Source organism: Polypterus senegalus, chromosome 2 (genome assembly GCF_016835505.1).
Source record: "Polypterus senegalus isolate Bchr_013 chromosome 2, ASM1683550v1, whole genome shotgun sequence".
Taxonomy (NCBI): domain Eukaryota; kingdom Metazoa; phylum Chordata; class Cladistia; order Polypteriformes; family Polypteridae; genus Polypterus; species Polypterus senegalus.
Genome location: NC_053155.1, coordinates 78,797,163 through 78,818,395, shown reverse-complemented (window position 1 = coordinate 78,818,395; position 21,233 = coordinate 78,797,163). Strand labels below are relative to the sequence as shown.

The 21,233-nt window shown below is 39.5% G+C and overlaps 1 protein-coding gene across 2 annotated transcripts in view; it reads right to left on the bottom strand.

Annotated features, from left to right (window-relative positions):
• LOC120523085 (tripartite motif-containing protein 3-like) overlaps positions 1-21,233 on the bottom strand; it is a 124,467-nt gene that overhangs the window by 66,017 nt on the left and 37,217 nt on the right. For both annotated transcript variants that reach the window (XM_039744054.1, XM_039744055.1), the window contains exons 4-5: positions 20,224-20,375; positions 1,118-1,298 (exon numbers count right to left, since the gene is read on the bottom strand). In XM_039744054.1, the coding sequence (XP_039599988.1) occupies positions 1,118-1,298; positions 20,224-20,375 (333 nt within the window). The remainder of the gene's footprint in view (positions 1-1,117; positions 1,299-20,223; positions 20,376-21,233) is intronic.

Sequence of the window (21,233 nt, the reverse complement as noted above, 5' to 3'; positions counted from 1 at the left end):
GTAACCAGCTAGATGTGAGACTAAACATGTCAAATTATCTCTTTATTTATTTGTTTGCATCCAATGGAGTTATTTAAAGTTTAAATATGAGGGTGTGTGGTTTGCATTAAGTAGGTATGCCTGCATACCACAAGATACAGAGTAAATGTGTACTCCTCTTAACAAGGAAATTGTTGTCAGATTTAACTCATTTGCATGGTGGCATATATTAATTGGGGCAGCACGATGGCGCAGTGGTAGCGCTGCTGCCTCGCAGATAGGAGACCTGGGATGGCTTCCTGGGTCCTCCCTGCATGGAGTTTGCATGTTCTCCCCGTGGGTTTCCTCTGGGTACTCTGGTTTCCGTCCAAAGACATGCAGGTTAGGTGCATTGGTGATTCTAAATTATCCCATGTGTGTGCCCTGCGGTGGGCTGGTGCCCTGCCCGGGGTTTGTTTCCTGCCTTGCGCCCTTTGTTGGCTGGGATTGGCTCCAACAGACCCCCTTGACCCTGTAGTTAGGATATAGTGGGTTGGATAATGGATGAAAAATTTCCCCTTTTTATTTGGAAGTCTTGGTAACATTTTGTAGTTAGCATTTAATATTAGAATATGCTCTATATGTTTTCGATTCTGTCTATCTATTTATCTATCTAGCTGTACAAACTCAGTCCTTTCTCTTTCCTGCCTTTTGTTCTGTGTTGGCTGGGATTGGCTCCACCCGACCCTTGTGACCCTGTAGTTGGGATATAGCGGGTTAGATAATGGATGGATGGATATATTAATTGGTTGAGGCTGAACCTAACAGATCAATCATAAATGTAGGATGTAGACGAAGAGGATGCAAGTATTTTCTTTAACCTATTTAGTCTTTTGACCGGTGTCAGGTAATTAGCAGTCTGTGTGTGTTTCCTAAATGCATTACCTCGCCTGTCTTCTGGAGTCAGATAGTACAGATAGACAGTTAGAGTACAGGTGCATGGTAGAGGCAATCTATAAAACTAGTGTGGACTTAAAATATTGGCATCACTGAGCAAAGTGAGATGCTGTCTTAAATGAATGCACACTAAGACATTTCCAGTTAAAGCAAAGGTAAGAGCTCAAATTCAAAAATATTCTGGTTTTCACACATATTTTACCTTCTGTTTGGCACTGAAGATGTTCTCTAGATCGTTTATGAGGGTGTTCTTGCGATCATGTAACACTCGTTCCAACTCTTCAAAGGTACTGTTGATTTCCATAACTGCTTCATTCTTTCGTTCTGCCAACTGTTTGGATATCTTGTTCACAAGTTCTATGGCAGCGGTCAGCTGAGGCAATCTGTGGAATGATTTAAGATTCAGTTTTTAATAATATGTAACTTTCATACTGAACAGTATACAAAATACTTATGTACAGTTTATGCTTTGATATAAACATCTTTTCAAAAATTGTCACTCCTAAATACAATGAAAAAGTTATGATACACCAGAAATGATGCCTTCATATTTGTTTATGCTGAATATTTTCAGTTAGACATGAAAACTTTATATGAGGAATACATGAGTGACATTCTCAAATGCAAGAATAAGTAAATAGTCATGAGTCTGGTACCCCATGACTTTATTCTGGATTAAAATAATTAGGGAATTTTATGCTACAGTCCTCAATTATTATCCAACCTCCTTAATCTATTTTAGGGTCCTGGTAGCCTTGCTATGAGTCCAGTCCATTAGATGAAACACTCATGCTCAAATGTTAATCTAGTGTCAGTGGCACAGTGGTTAAGCTTTGGACTTCAAACCCTGAGGTTGTGGATTTGAATCCCACCCGTGACCCTAAGCAAGTCACTTCACCCACTTGTGCTCCAATTGGAAAAAATAAATGTAACCAATTGTATCTCAAATATTGTAAGTTGCTTTAGATAAAAGTATTGGCCAAATAAATAAATATTAACATGCACACCCTTGCGAAAATTAAAAAAAAAATATATATATATATATATATCTACTCTATATATATAAAATCCTAAAACTAAAAGTGTAACGATTTTATGTGACGTTTTTGTCACGCTATAAATTGGGCTTATTTTAAAACCTACATATATATGTTTGGTATATTTCTTTTCAGAGTTTATCGAAATTTAATGTGATGTTGTTAGATTTTCAGATTCTTATTCCGTTTTTAAATTATAAACTAAAATATATCAAGAACTCATGTCCCGTGAAACGAGACTTTGTGCCAAGACATTTAACCACGCCCGGGGCCTCAAATAAAGGATGAAGTGTAGGACAGCTGCTGTACAGGCTTTAAATGTTCAAAGCGCCGCACGAGATGCAAAGAAGAGGTTAAAAAAAACTGTATTTGCTTTCCATTGTATCGCCATTTAATAAGGGGTTTCGGAGGAGCGACCACGTCTCCTTGGGGTGTGTTCAGCCCCCCACTGTGGCTGGTGCGTAACGCAGAAAAGGGGGGATGGTGACCAAAGCAAGTGGGGGTAACCCCCTAGTATATACAGTATATAAAATTCAAAGTTTAGTCACTCACTCACTTATCAAACTGCTGAAATTTGGCAGGATGGTATAGAAAAACTAAAAATCCCAGAAGTGCAAAAATGCCTTAAAGGATTTAATCTGAATTTTGTGATGTCACAGAAAAGAAAATTAGCTGACGCCTGTTTTTTTAATTTTTTGATTAATTACAGATATTTATTCATATTATGCTAATATACAGTACATGATGTTCTGAGAATGTGCTTTATACAAATAAAGGACATAGCAGGTGTAATTGACAGACCATGCAAATAGCAGCACTAACCAATAGGTTGAATGGTTAACTGAAGACAGGTTGGTGTCCTGGACAGGAGAAAAGAGACATGATCGCAATATGAAATGGAAAGAGAAAGTTCAGTGAACCTCAAGGCAGAAATAAAACTCAATGGTTAGCAAGCGCTGTTTTTAGTTGTTGAATACAGGCACTCTTAAATGCGTTCCAGCTCTCATCTTGGTAATCTGCTCTGCTCCATTGACTTCCAGTTCCCAGTAGCAGTGCTGAAAAATGACCCCCTCTATACCACCTGCACCTACTCTTTGATTGTAGTGCTACAAACTTTAAGGGACAAATGGCAGTTTTATATCAAAAAATCTCATGAGATTTTTAGGAATCATGGTCAAGCACTGATTCACACTACATGATAACGTTGCCAGTCATATATGTGTTCGAACTGTATAAGCACATTTGGTCCAAATGTCATGCCACTACCTGGATACTCAGCCTCTGACTGTACATGTACATGGCCCCAAAAGACATTTTTACCCATTCAAAAAAAAGAAGACCACAGGCTTCTCAAAATATCAACAAAGAAAAGAACTGCATTCCTGACTCTTGCCATACTATGTTCTTAAAGTACAAAGAAAAGAAACAGGCATAACTGGAAATGCAGATTGAGGAGCAGACATACGGATTGTCTAATTTACAGAAAAAATTTGAGGTACATAGTCTATGTAATTTACCATTGTTTTTATTTTGTTCCAAGTTCTCTCAGTAAAGGTTTCCTAAGATGTTTTCGCTGTTGGCCATTTAGTTGTATGTGTGTTGCTCTATGATATTTAGATTTTCAAAATCAAAAATGCAAAAATGAGTCTGATGACGGCATTACCTAATGTACTATATACTGCAATCACTGCATATACTGCATAGGGTACTTGCTAGCGTACCTGAAGCTGAATTTATGATGTTTGCACGTTGTTCAAACTGCAATGACTATGCACATGTCTAACTCAAATGGTAATTAAAACAATACTACAGGCTGAAACCAATCCAGACCTGTTGTAACTGGTCTACGGACATGCTGTGCTCACTTCCACAACAATGTGTGCATAATCTGATCTCTCACTCTCCTGTGATATCACAATTCCGGAAACTTTTTGACTGCCCCTCATATATAGCCTCCTTAAGAACTTGAGTGTAAATATTATCCATTCCCAGAAATTTGTTTGATTTCAGCCTATTTAATCTGAGCAACACTTCTCTCTCTGCAATTTCCATATCAATCAGAACCTCCTTAGTAGTCCCGTTTACCTCTGGGAGGTTATCCACTTTCCACTTATGAAGACCTCAGAAAAATGCAAGCTTAGCGTGTCTGCTATTTCACTGTTTGTATCTTTTAATTCCCCTTTTCTATTCCTGATGTACTTCACCTCCTCCTCCTTAACTAATCTTTTACTACTAAAATACTGAAAGAATCTCTTTGGGTCGTCTTTCACCTTATCTGCTATATTCCTCTCCAACTGTCTTTTAACCTCCCTGATATCCTTCTTAGTGGTTGCCCCTTGTTCTCATACACTCTGAGATTCACCTTCTACGATTCATTTTGGAGTTATTGGGCTTACACGCCATATACCGCTGTTTATACATTGTGTATAATATAAAATACAGTGTGAGTTTGGTTCTTTGTTTCTGAAAGATCATTTATGGCTTTTATTTTTACCTGGAATACATTAAACATAGGTTTCCCAATGAATCAAATTTATTGGTGTCAGCACATGTAAAATGTGATGTACTCCACACAAAAACATGTACTATATGTCTGATGTTTTTTGACATTTCAAGAAAAAATGTTCAAAAAGTTACAGTGCTACCAATTTGTTAACCGTATATCTCTTTAATATTAGTTTCTAGTGATTAATGAATCTACTGTCAAGAAAACAAGCCTCTATGGTCTGTCACTCTTCAGCAAATGGATCTAGAGGTCTTCCACTCCTATAAGAACTTGGGGATCCACATCAATGACAGGGTGAACTGGTCTTGGAACACAAAGGAACTGCATAAGAAAGGCCAGAGCAGGCTCTTTTTTCTTAGATGACTGTGTTCCTTTAATGTGGATAGTGACAGCAAGTTTAAAGAAGGTGAATACACTGACAGCAATAATTTACAACATGGCAAAGAAATACTTTGGTACCAAGTAAGCAAGAGGAATAGTGTTCTGGGGAACGTAAAAAGTAGGAGAGAGAGAGAGAGAGAGAGACCCCCTAAGAAGAGAGACCTGAATACACAATTTTAAGACAGCAGGGAATAGGAGAGCTAATTATAGGCCTGAGGCAGCAGCTCTGCAGAATGAGCAGAGCAAAGAATATAAGAAAGGAGAAGAGAGAACAGGAGAGAAAGAGGCCACCATTTATCAAGGATCCATTCAGGCTTACTAAAATTTCTGCAGGGGAAAACAGGTCAGGACGACTGTTATATACAAAGTACAATGTGGAGATACAGTATACATTACAGAGACCTACTGTATGTGGAAATTCACAGGAAGGAAGATTTATCAAAAACTATAAGGGGTAACAAAGTAGAAACAACAAAGGAGCAACTGAACATCAGTGAGCTATCCTGGAAAGAAGACTAACGTGCTGTTAAAAAATACAAAGTGGATTCCATTATAAGGTATGTAGAAGTTACTTAAAAACAAAGGGTGTAAAGGCTGTTCTGAAAAAGGGGATGATCATATTTAGTAGGAAGAGTTTATTAAAAATAAAACAAATTCTCCCTCTTAGAGGATATGTCCAAAGCTTTTTGAAAACTTGGCAAGAATGCATTAATAATGTTTTTCTGTTTTTCCTTTGGTGGACACTATACCACCACTAGTGAATCTATTTAAGTGAGACATGAGGGAGGATCCATTGTGCAAGCTTTGTGGAGGAAAGAGTAACATCCTCTCAAGGTGCAGAGAAGCATTGTCCCTAGGGAGGTGCAGATTGTCACAAAAAAGGACGAAGACCCTTTGTAACCTATGGATATCCTGGAGCAATAAAAACAGAAGATCCATCAAGCTCCAGGAGGATCTGAAAAGTTAATTGCATTTGTCAAGCAGGGTGAAAATTGTACAAAGTAAATTAAAAAAATGAAAGATTCTTTTTGGAATAAAGGTCCATCATGAGATATGACAGCAGACCTTGGGAGAAACCTGCTGCTTCCACAGATTGTTCAAGAAGCATTATGATCAGATCCTCTCAGCCACAAAATACCATCTTCATTGAGCTGATGGTACCATGTTAAGAAGGTTGTGAGGAGGTCTTTGAGAGGAAAACTACCAGATATGAATTTCTGGTAGAAGACTGCACAGGGGAAGGGTGGCAGACAGGGTTGTTCCCAGTGATGACTGGACACTAAGAATTCTCTGTCCAGTTGGTGAGGATAATACTGAGAGTAGCTGGGTTGACTGGAGGGAGAAGCAGTCTGAAGATTGGGCAAGGTAGCAGAGTGAGTCTCATGCTGGCCCTGGAATAGGAGAGTCGAGTTAAAATGAAGGCCAGGAGTTGATGGGCAATAACTAGCTATCCCTGCTGACCAGCAGGACAAGATGAATACTGTAAAACTTGAAATGCCTAATTAAATTGCAAGTTCCTTCTGGCTAACTGCAAGAAAGTGGCAATTACTGAAAAGAAAAATGTAAAAAAAAGCTGCCATTCAGATTTCTTTTAACTCATTCTGTTTTGTTCTGTGTCTCTTATGTCTGCTCCTTTTTCCCATATTAGCATTAATGTTTTTCGAGGTGCTCCAGGTTACATAAAAATGGTGATTCTGAATGAACCCAGTGTGGCTGTCAATGTGTGAGTGAATGAGCCCATTGACGGTCCAATATCAGCTTACAGAACTGCTGCCAGAATAGGCTTATGGTTCTTAAGTATATACATAGGTTCAGAAAAAAGTTGAATGTCTGACAGGCTAGTATACCAGACTATGATCATCTACTAATGAATATGGTTGCAGAGTGAACAATCATGGAGAAATTTGCCTTTTTTGGTGTGTGAAAACCTTCTTCATTGAGAGCAATGCTGCAGTTGTTGCTAATTAATTGTCAGAGCAGAATGCAAAATACATAAAAATGAAAGGTAAGGTGACCTATGATACAGTATGATCATCCCAAATTCTTTCACACAAAAAGACTTCTAATATTAATTTGTAAGAGAGGTACACAATAACCAGCAAAGGTGAGGATGTAGTAGTAAATGTCTACCCTATGATTCTTGTAAAGGTAAACACGGAGGAATAATTGCATATTTAATATTTTTTTTCTTGTGATCTACACTATGTATTGTATGCTAATCCCTATAGCTAGTGCACTTGTATTGTTAGTTATGCTTCAGAGATTATGATACAAACTGTCGGTTCCTTTTAATTTCACTTCATTATGGATAACACAATGTTATTATGTTCTATCTATCTATTTATCCATCCTATTCTTATTTACAGATTAAAAGTATAACATGGAACAATGAAATGGGCTAAAGCTAGATGATATACCATTGTTGGTTTGTACTTATCACGCGTGTGTGCTTGGGAGAAGGTTGGTAGGCTCAAATAATGTGGTTGCTCAGCCGGACCAAGAGTTGGGGCTGACACTTAACCATCCCTCCTTTTGTCCCTCTGTAGACCAGCTGAAGAACCAACCAAGCACTGATGTCACTGTAAGCCCACCTTCTGATAACATCACTTCCAGCCTTTCCTGATGACTAACTACCTTCAGAACCCACCTACCACAGGAGTCATTTCCTCTTCCAGCCACCCCAGACCATCCCCTACCTGTCCCCACCATATAAAAGCCTTTGTCTACCTGCTGTATTCAGTTCTGTTTTGAGCGCATTTGTAAACTCACAGTTTATTTGCTACTTTTCAGTATATGGGGTGGCCATCCCCCCAAACCCTGTAAGTTTCATGCTCTCCATTATTTACATACCATAACTGAGTATTCTCAATTTTACTGTGGGAAATACTGATATACTTGAAACTCATTTTTACAAATAAATAAACCATTTAAGGGTACTGGTGCCCTATTCAGAACTGGTTTCTGCCTTGTGCCTGATGCTGCTGAGATAGGCTCTAATGTTCCATTTCCCTAACCCAGATTAAAGAGAATTCAGAATTGCTTTTTGTATAAACTGACAACACTGTGCCACCGTAGAAGAAAGGCCAGAGCAGACTGTACTTCTTAAGGACATTCAGGGCTTTTGATGTGTGCAGCAAGCTGCTGGAAATGTGCTATCAATCCATAGTAGCCAGTTTGCTGTTCTACGCTACAGTCACCTGGGGAGTCAACTTAACCTCAAAAGAAGCACAATACCTGCTTAGACATAATAGAAAACCCGCTCCATCACAAGGTGAACCCTGGACATACTGGAAGCAGTTGTGGAAAAGGAGATGGTAGCACAATTGGATATCATCATGAAAAATCCCCTCCAACCCTTCCAGGAGGTGCTCTCTTGGAGCACTTATACCCACAGGCTCATTCCACCAAAGTGTACTAAGAAGTGCCTTTGGGGGTCTTTTCTACCCACTCCTATCAGGTAATTTAGTGCTTCCTCCTGACTTATTCTTTAAGTATTTTTGCAACATACTGATTGATTGATTGATTGATTGATTGATTGATTGATTGATTGATTGGTTGGTTGATTGATTGATTGATTGGCTGTATTATGTGTCATGTGAGTCTGCTTTCATTTCTCTGCTGCTGTATGTGTAGAATTTCCCCTTGGGATAAAGTTTTTCTAATCTAATCTGATGATCTAATCTAAATGGAAGCTGGTCAAAAGGCAATTTTATACAAATATTTCAACAACATGTATATTTCTTCAAACAAAGAATTTGGCAAGCAGTGCAGTCTCAACTTGATATTATTTTAGAGAAGCAGTGCCAAGAAGAAACTGTTAAACTGTTTTGAGCTGAATGACCTGCTCTCATTAGATTTGATGCTTTTTTATGTTTTAAAACAGTAACTGTTCTGCATCTCCAGCATGGCAGAAAGCTAACAATCCAATGCTCAAGATCAGCTTTAGCTAATATATCTTCTGCTGGCTGGTATTGTGATGACTTGAATGCACAGGGCAAAATAGAGTGCCCTACAGCTGTGTTCAGCTCATGCATTTTTCATTTCATTGCTCAGCCTCTGTAGTTATTTATTATTTACAATTTAACTAAATACTGAGCTAATCTATCAAGGCATTCTTATCACAGTGAATCATAGACGGCCTAAGTAGTCTTAAATAAAAGATTGAATTGCCTTTGCCTATTGAGAATGCCTGGACTACTGATAACTTTCCAGGTCTAAGAGGTATAAACTGTTCAGAGATTGGATCTGTTTTGGTATCTGATCCTTTCAAGACATTCTCCAAGGAAGCAGATTGCCTCCCGTTTTCGGCTCCATCTCAGGCCTTTTTCAATTTCCTCCCTACTCAGATGTATGGGAACTGCATGACACTTGACCTTTTGGACTTTCTGTATTCTAAAGGATTTCCGGGCAGAGATCTCAATATACCTTTGTCGGCTTTTGATTGTTCTGTAGAAAGTAGTCACTCTACTCCTACTCACAGTCATAGAGGACACGTTAAAATGCATTAAGTGATGAAAAATTATGCACTCAGCTTTACATTCAGGCCAAAGGTACAGCAGGTATTCTTGTCTGACATGGATTGGCATCCCATCAAGTCATATTGTGATCTTGTACTCTCCTGACATTACTAGGTTCAGCTTACATTAATAATAATAGTAATAATAATAATAAGTTGCATTTATTGAGCGCCTTTCACAAACCCAAGGTCGCTTTACATACAGAGTAAAAAAATAATTACACAGATGATAAAAGTTCGTAGAAGAGGGATCTTTTCAGTTGAGATTTAAAACTGCAGAAAGAGGAGCAATCTCGGAGAGACTGAGGAAGAGAGTTCCAGAGTTGAGGGGCTATAGCACTGAAGGACCTGCCTCCCAGGGTGGAGAATCTGGTGACAGTAAGGAGATTACTGCTCGAGGACCTGAGAGAGTGACAAGGAGTGTATGGAGCTAGTAACTGAATGAGGTAGAGGGGAGCAAGGTTATGTAGGGCTTTGAAGGTGACAAGCAGAATCTTGAATTTAATCCTTGATGAAACTGGTAACCAGTGAAGGTGGGAGAGAACAGGGGAGCTGTGAGGAAAACGCTTTGTGTGGGTGAGGACTCTGGCTGCGGAGTTCTGAATGTAATGTAGCTTCTGTATAGATTTTGCAGGGAGACTGATGAAGAGGGAATTACAATAATCAATACAAGACATTATGAAGCAATGAACCAGAGTTTGAGTATCATTAAAGGACACAAATGGACAGAGGTGGGCAATGTTACGGAGATGATAGAATGAAATTTTGGAAAGACACCTAATGTGTAGCTCAAAGTTAAGTGATGAATCAAACAAAACACCAAGATTTCTGACAACAGGAGCAGGTTTGACAAGTGTACCATCAACAGAAACAGAGAAAGTGGATGCCTTAGAAAGTTGGGATTTTGGACCTACCAGTAACACTTCAGTTTTATTGGCATTCAGTTTAAAAAAGTTTTTTTCCATCCATAGCTTAATATCAGTGATGCAGTCAGTGAGTGTGCTGGGAGATGAATCTGTAGGGGAGTCTGTACTAAGATATAATTGTATATCATCTGCATAACAGAGGAAGTTAAGGGCATGTCTGCGAATAATCTGACCCAAAGGAAGGATATAAAGTAGAAAAAAGTAATGGCCCAAGGACTGAACCCTGAGGGACACCATGCAACACAGGAGAGGTGAAGGATTTATATCGGCCGAGTGTGACAATCTGTTGCCTATTAGAAAGATATGATGTGACCCATTGAAGGGCTAAGCCAGAGATGCCTACAGCAGAGAGACGTGACAGGAGGATTTCATGATTAACAGTGTCAAATGTTGCACTTAAGTCAAGAAGGAGGAGAATATTAAGGAAATCGCAATCTGCAGACAGGAGAAGATCATTGACTACTCTGAGAAGAGCTGTCTCAGTGCTGTGCTGTGTACGAAAGCCAGACTGAAACGGCTCATAGAGTGTATTATCTAGTGGAAAAGCATGAAGTTGTGTAGCAACCACGCGTTCCATCACCTTAGCCAAAAAAGGGAGATCAGAGATGGGCCTGTAACTGGAGAGAAAGGAAGAATCCAGGTCAGGTTTTTTAAGGATTGGGGTAACTGCAGCAGTTTTGAGGGCAGTAGGGACAGAACCTGAAATGAAACATGCATTTACCAATGAGGCAAAAGGAATACTAATTATGGATGAGCATGTCTTAAGCAGAGAAGTGAGGGCAGGATCAAGCAGACAGGAGGAGGAATTAGACTTATTAATAAGTTCAGAGATGGCAAGAGAGTCAACAGGAGAGAAACAAGTGAGTCTTGATGATGGAGATGGCAGATCAGAATGAGTGAGTGATTGAGTTGTAGAGTGGAAACTGTGATAGATTTGATCAATTTTGGTATTAAAGAAATGTAAGAAAACCTGACACTGTTCAGCTGTATTGGGGCATGCTAGAGGAGGGGGTTGGAGGAGTTTATTAACAGTTCTAAAAAGGGTTCTAGGCCTAGTCTTAGCACCATTTATGAGAGAGGAATAATAGTTGGAGCGAGCAGTGTTAAAGGAATCCCTATATTTAAGTATGTGCTCAGTGTAAAGCTGTGAGTGAACTATGAGGCCCGTTTTCTTGTAAAGCCGTTCAAGACGCCGGCTAGTTTTCATAGCTCTGAGCACATCGGTGTACCAGGGACAGGAGCGAGAGGCTGGAACATGCCTAGTTCTTAAAGGAGTAAAGTTATCTAACTGTTGGGAAACACAGCTGTTATAAAGGGAAACCATGTTTTCAGGAGAGGGAAGACTATGCAATTCAGAAAGAAACGAAAACAGAAGGGAAGCAGCAAACAAATCAGAATTAACAGATGTTGCGATAGGAGACAGACTTTCTCTTGACAGATGTAGTGGTAATAATGCTAAAGTTACATTCAATAAGCTTATGATCAGAAAAACCAGAGAGTGAACCTGAGACAGAGACATTATTCAAGCCATTTGAACAAAGCAAGTCAAAAATATGACCCTTAGTATGAGTGGGAAAATCCACTTGCTGTGTCAAGTCAAAACAATCCAAAGTTGAGATGAATTCAACTTTACTCTATTCCCAGTATGTGTTCAGTCCAACAAAACATAATGCAGAGCCACAGTTTGTTCTGCAGCACAGGTTATAAGGCAAGTACCAGCCCTGGAAAGGGTGCCAGTCTTATTGCAGGGCAGACTCACATGCACTCATTCTTCCAGTGCCCATTTAGAGTCCTTAATCAACCTAACCTGCTCTTAACCTTCAATTGCCTCGAGTACATTAGTTGAATTAATGACTGGTACTTATTTAAAGATGAGCACTTCACTTCTGAAGTGGGGTAGAATTATTGTAGGCAGATCGGCAAATTAAAACAAAAGATAGCAGCAAAAAATTAAGGATATTTAAGGTATGATACGGACAACAAAGCCCATATAAATGTATTACATATACTATAACTGTTTACATTTCAAAATATTATTTCTCCAGATGTTCTTACTCAGGCCTGCATGGTGGTACCATGGTTATCCCTGCTGCTTCACATATGCAGTAAGTTGTTTATGAACCCCACATCTAATCGTTCTTTACACAGATTCTGCACATTGCCCCTGTATGCGTGTAGAGCATTTTCTGGTGGAAGGCTGAATGCTGATTAAAAATTGGCCCGGTTGCTATGTGTGCGCAGGCCCTGCAATAGAATGCCACACTGCCAAAGAGGCATGGGACCCCCATGACAATGAGGTGTGAAAGTGTGTGTGAATATAGATGTATGTTTTTGTGTCACAGTGTTTAGTGGTGCTGCATCATGGATCCAGCATTCTGGGCCCAAAACATACAGCCAATGTCTGTGGATTTTGCACACTCTTACATTGCCTGCCTGGGTACTACAGTTTTAATCCCAAAGATATGAATGTTAATGTTCAGTTATGAATTATCCCCATTACATGTTTTTATACTCTACAATAATTTGAGATTTCTTTTCCAACAACGTCTTTCTAGAAAATCTCAACCCATCTGGAGAGACTTGTTGCATTTCACCCATTGCTACAGCGGTTGGGTACCTTTTTGGTGTTCCTCTCTCCATGCCAAAAATGATGTCAACACAAACAATATTTCAAAAGGGGTTTATTTATTTTTCATAAAATAAACACAGAAAGATGGAATAAGAACAAAAGCCCTGCTTTAATTGTAGTTGTCCTGACTCACCTAACTGACCACCTCTTCAGTACCACTAAACCACTTCTCTATCTCACATCCTATCTTTCTCTTTCTTTTTTTATGACCTGTGACGGTGCGGGTCCTGCTCCATAATCTCTTTTCCAATTTTGGGAGCCTCTTGAACCCGACACCGTCCATAGTCATGACCAGGATGAGCTGGACAAATGAGGACATCACACAAAGCAAAGGGAAGGTGCAGGTATCCAAAGTCCAGTGCTCCAAAGTTAATAAATAAATAATCTAGAAAAACGTGAAAAAGTGGAGGTTAAAATAATACAATAAATATTCTGTGGTAGTACAGTCTGGACACAAACAGGCAGACACAGAATGTCCTGAAAACACAGAGTTTTATTTACAGTTCCAACACACAACACAGTGACAGTGCCCCAATATGGTTGAGCTTCCATGCTCGATTACCATGGCCCCCATACAGACCAGGGCGGCTGCCTTGTCATGGCCCAGTGAAGGTATAGTCCCTCTCTCCTCGGTCCTTTCAGGCATCCCAGCTGGGCATAACCGCCAGCCGTCCACCACAATTCATTAAAACAAGGTTAAAATCAACGGGCTGGAAGCTGTCCTTTTTTTACAAACCCGGGGCCTTCATTTTAGCTGGTGACTACCTTGCTTATCCCAGACAGGCCTTTCAGCAAAGGAGTCACCCTATCAGCAGATGCAGCTGACCTTCAACAGGTCTGATTGCCTTCTGTCCCTTGGCTATGTACAAGTTCCCTCGCTGGACCGAGACTCGGGTCCCTAACAACCAGGGCACCCATCCTGGGGCTCTCCTTTCCAAGCTTCCTCGACTCCAGCTGACTTCTGTGGCCTTACACGGCAAGCCGTTCTCCTTCCTGATTGCTCCTGCTCCTTGGAATTACTCAGCGGGAGCAACCGCTTCCAACAGATCTCCACGGAGTATCAGCCACACACTTCTGGTCATGGGCCCTTTTCCCAGCTGCCTGCTTTCGTTCATATGAGTCTGATGTCCTCGGCTCACTCACTTACTCATTTACTTCCACACAAGCTCCTTCCATCTCCTGTCCACTCTCTTTTTTCTCCCTTTAACCTCCACCAATCTTTTCTTTTTCTCCCCCCTCACACTCGCACTTCTCTCTTTTAAAATGGGGATGTGGCACAGGTGTGGTGATTAGCAGCTCCCGGCATCAATTATGACCACAGGCGATTTTACACTTGTGCATTTAATTGTGGGACCACCCGAATTGCACCCGGGAAGCCCGTTAAAGCTGTGAGTGTGGTATTTATTTAAAATGGTGCCGATCAGTCATAGACCTCACTTTACCACATGACCCTATATCTGTTTTTCCACAAAACAGTGAGTATTCATCCTCTTCCTCATAACTTACTTCAGTCATCCCCAGAGTCACATCAGACCAAGTCCACTGATTGCTTTTATGGCTATGGACCAGAGCTCATCGTAACAGTCCCAAGATTGCCAGAATCCTTGAGCCCTCTGTAGCTCTCAAAGGGTCTGGTCTCCATAGCTGCTTCTCACCTGCCCAGGCTCAGGTTAACTTGGATTCAGCTTTTCCAGGTAGAAACCCTGTCAGCTGGGACATCTGGGACCTCATGTATAAACGGTGCGTACACACAAAAATGTTGCATAAGAACATTTCCTCTTTCAAATCATGATGTATAAAACCTAAACTTAGCGTAAAGCCACGCAGATTTCCACGGTAGCTTATACCCTGGCATATGTAAGTTCTGCACTTGGTTTTGCAGACTGGCGACACCCAGCATCAAAGCAGAGCTACTGTTCCTGTGTGGTTATCCTTTAATTTTTAGATCCCCATCCCTGACGCGGCTTAATAAATATTAAAAATTAACCGCATATTGTTTATTAGTTTAATGCATCTGATTGTAATTAACCTGTAACAATATAATGGTCCACAGAAGGGTCAAAATATTCAAAATATAATAGCTGCTTTAGCGTTGTTACTCTCACTGCACCTTCTTCTTCTTATTTCAGCTGCTCCCATTAGGGGTTGCCACAGCGGATCATCCTTTTCCATATTACTCTCACTGCACCACTCGGTGTACAGTATTTATATCACTGTATCTGAGTGTGAATCACAGCTGTACAACAGCTGATCAGAAAAAGAATTAACGGTATACATCATCAAGCACACGCTGCCTCAGCCATGCTGTCTATTGAACTGCTCTCACACGGCAAATGCTTCAGAGCCTTTCCTGTACAGATGTCGTGGTTCAGAAAAAGTTTCATCCCAAGAACTCTAAACATACTCAATCAGTCCATAAAATGCTCCTTGTAGAACGTTTTGTACTTATAAGTGCAATTATCTCACTGTAAATAATCTATATTGTTAATAATTAAACATGTGAGGACACGGTGCCGCAGCACTAGCGAGCCGCTGGCACTCCGTTCACGGATTGTTCCTGCCTCGCGCTGTATTCTTGCAAGTGCTGGCATGACACTGGAAGGATAGATGGATAGAATAATTAAACATGTACTATGAAGATATTTCAATGTTCCTTAAAAGTTTTGAAGAATTGGTGTTCTAAGCTTACAGATGGCTTAATGTCTATTACAGAGCTAATTGTGCGGCGATTGGGTATTTTGAGAAAGAAAATTAAGGACAGGAATAGGAGGTTAGTACGTTTGAAAGAGACAGTACTGCTCCAATAAATTATTTTATTGTAGGTCACACATGGCGCAGCAAGCATCTTACGTGAGGCATGAACAATCACGGCGCCACCGTGTTCCCATGTTTAATAACTTGCTTTAACTCCTATCATCATGAAAATTATATCAAGTATACTTCTCAGTATTTTAATTATTCAGAGAGCTGTAATATTACGAATGTAATGGATTCTGTGTCCTGTCAGAGAAAGAGAAGGCCCGTTTAAGAAGCACGTAGCGATTCACACACATAGAGCACATAGAAGATCAAATACAAAACAAAGCATTTCATGCTACTTTAGTTACGATGGGATTTGAAAAACTCATAAATTAAACGATTTTAAGATGAAGTTTATCATGTTCTACTTTAATGAGAAAATAAACTACGTGATTAAAGTGGAAATTTTGAGATTATAGTTGACATTTTGTGCTTTTTTCCCACTGTGTGCCTATTTTTTTTCTCTGTCCCCTATTAAGCTTTCATATGACACTCAGATGGTGGGCTACGACTCGCCTTTCCACAGCGACTTTGATATCTGACAACTTCTTTTTTATTTCGGCACTGTGCGATTTTGTGAACTTGAGCTTTCGAGTTTCTCTGACACACTATGTCACTCAATCAACTTCCTTTTGTTGTTTATACTACTGTTTAAACCAACAAATAGTATGTTTTTCCTTGCCTCCACTTGGTATTCACTGAAATTCTTCTATTTCCTCCCGTGCTTTTGCCATTGTCTTTTCACAGAAGGCTGAGCTTAAGGGCTATTTATATTGATTTGCATATTCAAAGAGGCGTAATTCTGGGAGGAGTTGGGGCGGGACAGCAGGCACGTGCAACTGTGCACTACTTTAATGCTGAGCGGGATTTATGGAGCGGAAAAACATAGAAGTTAGCATTCCCACAGATTTATGCATCTGGAATTTTTTGTGTGTAAGCACATTTAGACTTTATCTGCACTCCATGTTATAGTGTGAATTCTATGCACGGCGTTATGCATGTGGCCCCTGGTGACCTCTTGCCAACCTACCTTTTCCACCCACCCAGACCATACTATGCTTACTACTTTCCAAAGTCTTAGATGCATTTTTCTTTTCTGTCCAGAGCACAGATCTTTCTTTCTTTCTCTTTCTTTTTTCTTTCTTTCTTTCTTTCTTTCTTTCTTTCTTTCTTTCTTTCTTTCTTTCCACAAGTCCACATGACCGTCATCGTCAAGTTCTTCCATGAGAACCCTGAATACCATGAGGACTGATTGAGGTCATTTATGTTAGGTAGAATGCCTAGAGGGGGCTGGCTGGTCTCATGGCCTGGAACCCCTACAGATTTTATTTTTTTCTTCCGCCATCTGGAGTTTTTTTTTTTTTTTCTATCCTCCCTGGCCATCGGACCTTACCTTTAATGTTAATTAGTGTTTCCATATTATAATTCTTATTTATTTTGTCTTTTTCTCTTTCTTCATCATGTAAAGCACTTTGAGCTACATTATTTGTATGAAAATGTGCTATATAAATAAATGTTCTTCTTCTTTCTTTCTTTCTTTTTGACTGGTTCTCCTGGAGGTGGCCCTACCTCTGTCTTTCAATACTGGTATGCTGAGATGTTCCCCCTTTGCCAATCTTTTTTTCCAGAAAATATTTGCATTGTGCCTTTCTCATAATGTCCTTTTTACTCAGCAACCTCTTACAAGTCAGACATTCCTTTACTCTCATTATTTTCAGTGGGTATTTTAGTGAAGTAAAGCACAGACTTAAATATTATTTAATCTGTTTCTTTTGATCTAACCTATATATTCCAAATCTTACAACCAGAAAACCCTCCTAAAATGTATACATGTACTTTCCTAAATTAGTCTTCTGAGATTTTACAAAGCCTCAAGTTGCCCACATGTGTAGATTAGTAAGAAGTGGGGCTTTTATTTATCTATCTGTATACAAAGAATGTGAAGAGTATTACTGACTGGATGATTTTTCAGCTCACTACAATGCACATCCGTTTTTTAGTGAAACATAACCCGTGGCTGTATGATTCTTTGAGAGGAATGTATTGTTTTGCCACGGTTATTGAATGGAAAGTAGACAATGATGAAAGCACATGTGTAGCAGAGTGTGAAGAAACATTTCTTGATCAAGTCACAGGCAAACCACTTGACTCTTCAACTTCACAGTAAAATCGCAGAGTACAATGTGCAAAACGTGCAGGTGTATTGTTCTTGAGTAAGCAAAAGGCTTGCTTTTAAAAATGCACAATCCATTTGACAAATTTCTTCTTCTGTGAGAACTCATTTGGAAAACTTTTCTTATCATTACCTTTCTCACTGTACGCTTTCCTTCAATGAGAGTCACAGTGGCACCATATCAAGCATTAGAGACCAGGCCATCCATTCCTCAAAAACATTTTGTGTACTTCCAGAAGAATACCCAAACACTTCATCTAATCCCTTCATCCTGTCCTGGACTGCCCCGGGTCGTCTCCTATTGGTCATGCCCAAAACTCCCCCGTAGAATGCCCTGGAATATCTCCTAACTATGAATACAAACCTCTTCAGCAGGGTGCTCTTAACCTAAAGAGGCAGCAGGTTTTACTCCGGGACCCTCTATGCTCCTCTTCCTCTCACAGAGTGAGCCCAGCAACCCTGTACAGGAAACTTATTTTGGTCCCCTGTAGTCACCCATTTATTATTTTAGTCTGTGGCCAAATTCTTTGATCATGGATGTTTCGCGTACAAAAGAATGGAACAACTTAGCCTTATTTGACAATCAATATGGCTTTGAGAGTTAGCTGATCTGGAAACCTACATAGTCTGGTGTTTGTCCAACACAAAGCAGATGCACATTGTGAGCACTGAGAGCGCCTTTCCAGGTAAAAAAGAGAAGTTCACTAGCCACTTGCTTCTAGGTGGTGTAAATCTGAAATTGTAGTCCTGTAACAAGTGAAATATAAACGTTTGTTAAACCAGACAAACTAGATATCATAGACTTGAATGCTTAGTTGGAAAGAAATTACTCTTAATCAAAAATCTTTCTCTTTTTATCATTTTCTGGAGAATGTTTCTTTTGTGTTATGAGGTAAACTACAGACAGAGTCTGAACTGCAAGCTTTGGCTCTTTAATAAGCCATCTTGGGTATGTCATCAGATGACACATACCGCCACACACTACATTTAGGAAGCATCCAGCCACGATATGAAACACAGCAAGGCATCATTAAGATGTGAGAAGTATGGAAGCAATGAATAATATGAGCTTTATTAGAAGTATGGAAGCAATGAATAATATGAGCTTTTAATGAAATAAAATGTGGAAAAACTCCAAGGTTCATCCTGAAACACACCATTTTTTGTTCAGTTTTGACTAAATTTCACAAATGAAGACAAGGTCTAGCACACTAATCCAGTTTAATCTTATGAAGTTCAATTTGAGCTGAAAGTTCAGTGCTCAGAGATTAAGCAGTTGTCCACCAGTGACAGGCCTCCTTCTGTATCAGCAACAGTCTGCAGCTGGAAGTTATGAAGCAGCCGGCCATTGTTTCACAACTGAACATTCTTGGCCAGTGTAAATGAGGTTATGAATCTTGAAGATCCAATGCATCACAATGATCAGATAAAAGGCATTTTATTTTTATGGTTTTATATGTAGTGCTAAATATGGGATGTTACAATTTAATGGCATGCAAAATGAGGTTGCTCTGTTGTCCCTTTCTATAGAGCTGTGTGGTACAAAAGGAAGGTGTGTATATCTTTGCAAAGGTGTAGTCCCACAAAATTATGATGAACAGTGTGTAGACCTTTAAAGGTAATGGTGGCATAAGGCACCTGTGCTTCACAATGAAACGACAAATTAATAATAATAATACATTTTATTCCGAGGCACCTTTCTAAACACCCAAGGACACCATAAAAACAAACATGCATGCAAACATATACAGTACATATATCTATGGAACTGAAAATAAAGCAAATAAGAATATAGCCTAAGGTCATCTAGTGTAAGCTAATCTAAATAAGTGAGTCTTAAAAAGGGATTTGAAAATGGTTAGGGAATCTATGCCCCAAATGTTTTGTGGTAGTGAGATCCAGAGACGAGGAGTAGAACGACTGAATTCCCTGGAGCCCATGGTGATCAGGCATGCAGGGTAGATGATGAGGAGAGTACAGAGTGGCAACATGAAGTGTGTTACACTCTTCCCTGCAACAGTTCCATGGTGACCTCAGATAATTAATGCCAGTTACAGTAAAGACCACTACATGACATCCATGACCTGAATATGATCCAATAACAGCAGTCATTCTGAGGTCCACTAAATAGTATATGATGTCTAATACCTGGGACACATGCACCATCGGAGATCCTTGCACAAGCAAGGTTTTGTAAAAGTCTTTCCAGTAGGTATTATATTGTTGAATTATGATCAGCTTTGAATCATGCACTGATTATAAATTAAAGGACAATAATATTTTTATAATAATATCCTTCCTGTAAAAAGATTAACCAATAAAACAACATAAGGTAGTTCACCTGCTACAGATGGCATCAAGCTGGTTCTTCAGTGCTGCCTTATGCTGCTCTACAACATCTCTCAATGGCACGGTCATATGTTCTCGATGTTCCCCCTCTGTGCACTCCAGGCACATGGCTGTTTCACAAGACTCGCAGTAAAACTCCATTACCTGTTAGTAGAATATGAGAGATATTGTCTGTCTGACAAATGATACACTCAAACCAAGAATATGACATCTTGATTAACTTGCTGTTTTGTAATTTTCACTCTAATTATTTCTTTAATTCAGAACATATACTGTACGCAGTTAGATACAAGTGATTTTATTTGTGGCAAGTTGAAGAGCAAAATAAAGATTTTTTTTCCTTTTACCATTGATTTCTGATTTTCCACATTTATGTGAATGTTGCATACTGTACATGCATAGATTTTAGAGTGAACAGATTTTCAACGTCCCAAACTGGGACATTTATTGCATGTACAGTATGTACAGTACATGTGTTAACTCATGCCTGTGAATAATGAACATCCTCATTTGTTTAATGCCTGCTTTGTCTCATCATCATCAAATTGGGATGAGGACAGGGAAAAAAACATTTTCAAAAATAAACAAATAGGCATCTACATCAAATCACTACACAACACAGAGTGAGTACATTGCTTTTTCTTTTGTGTGAGTGGTGGTTTGATGGCTGTGCCAGTTCAGCTATGTTTGTTGCACAATAAAAGCTTTGGAGGTGAGCAGCCAGTTAAAGCACATTGTTATATTTAAGTTATTTTTTGGGAAACAGGGATGCACGGCATGAAATCGGCTCTGTTAGCCAGGATGGCTGGTCACCTTAGTACTATTGCACCACATGCTGTTTACTTGCCCAACATATTACTTATTATGTGGCAATATAAACGTTGTGACAAAGTCTAAATTCCATCTTTGAGGTTTCAGCACAATAAGACAGTTTTAGTCAATCCCAGAATGCAACTTGACCATCTTTGTCTATGTGTGTGATGTGTGAGTTTGTTAGTCTGT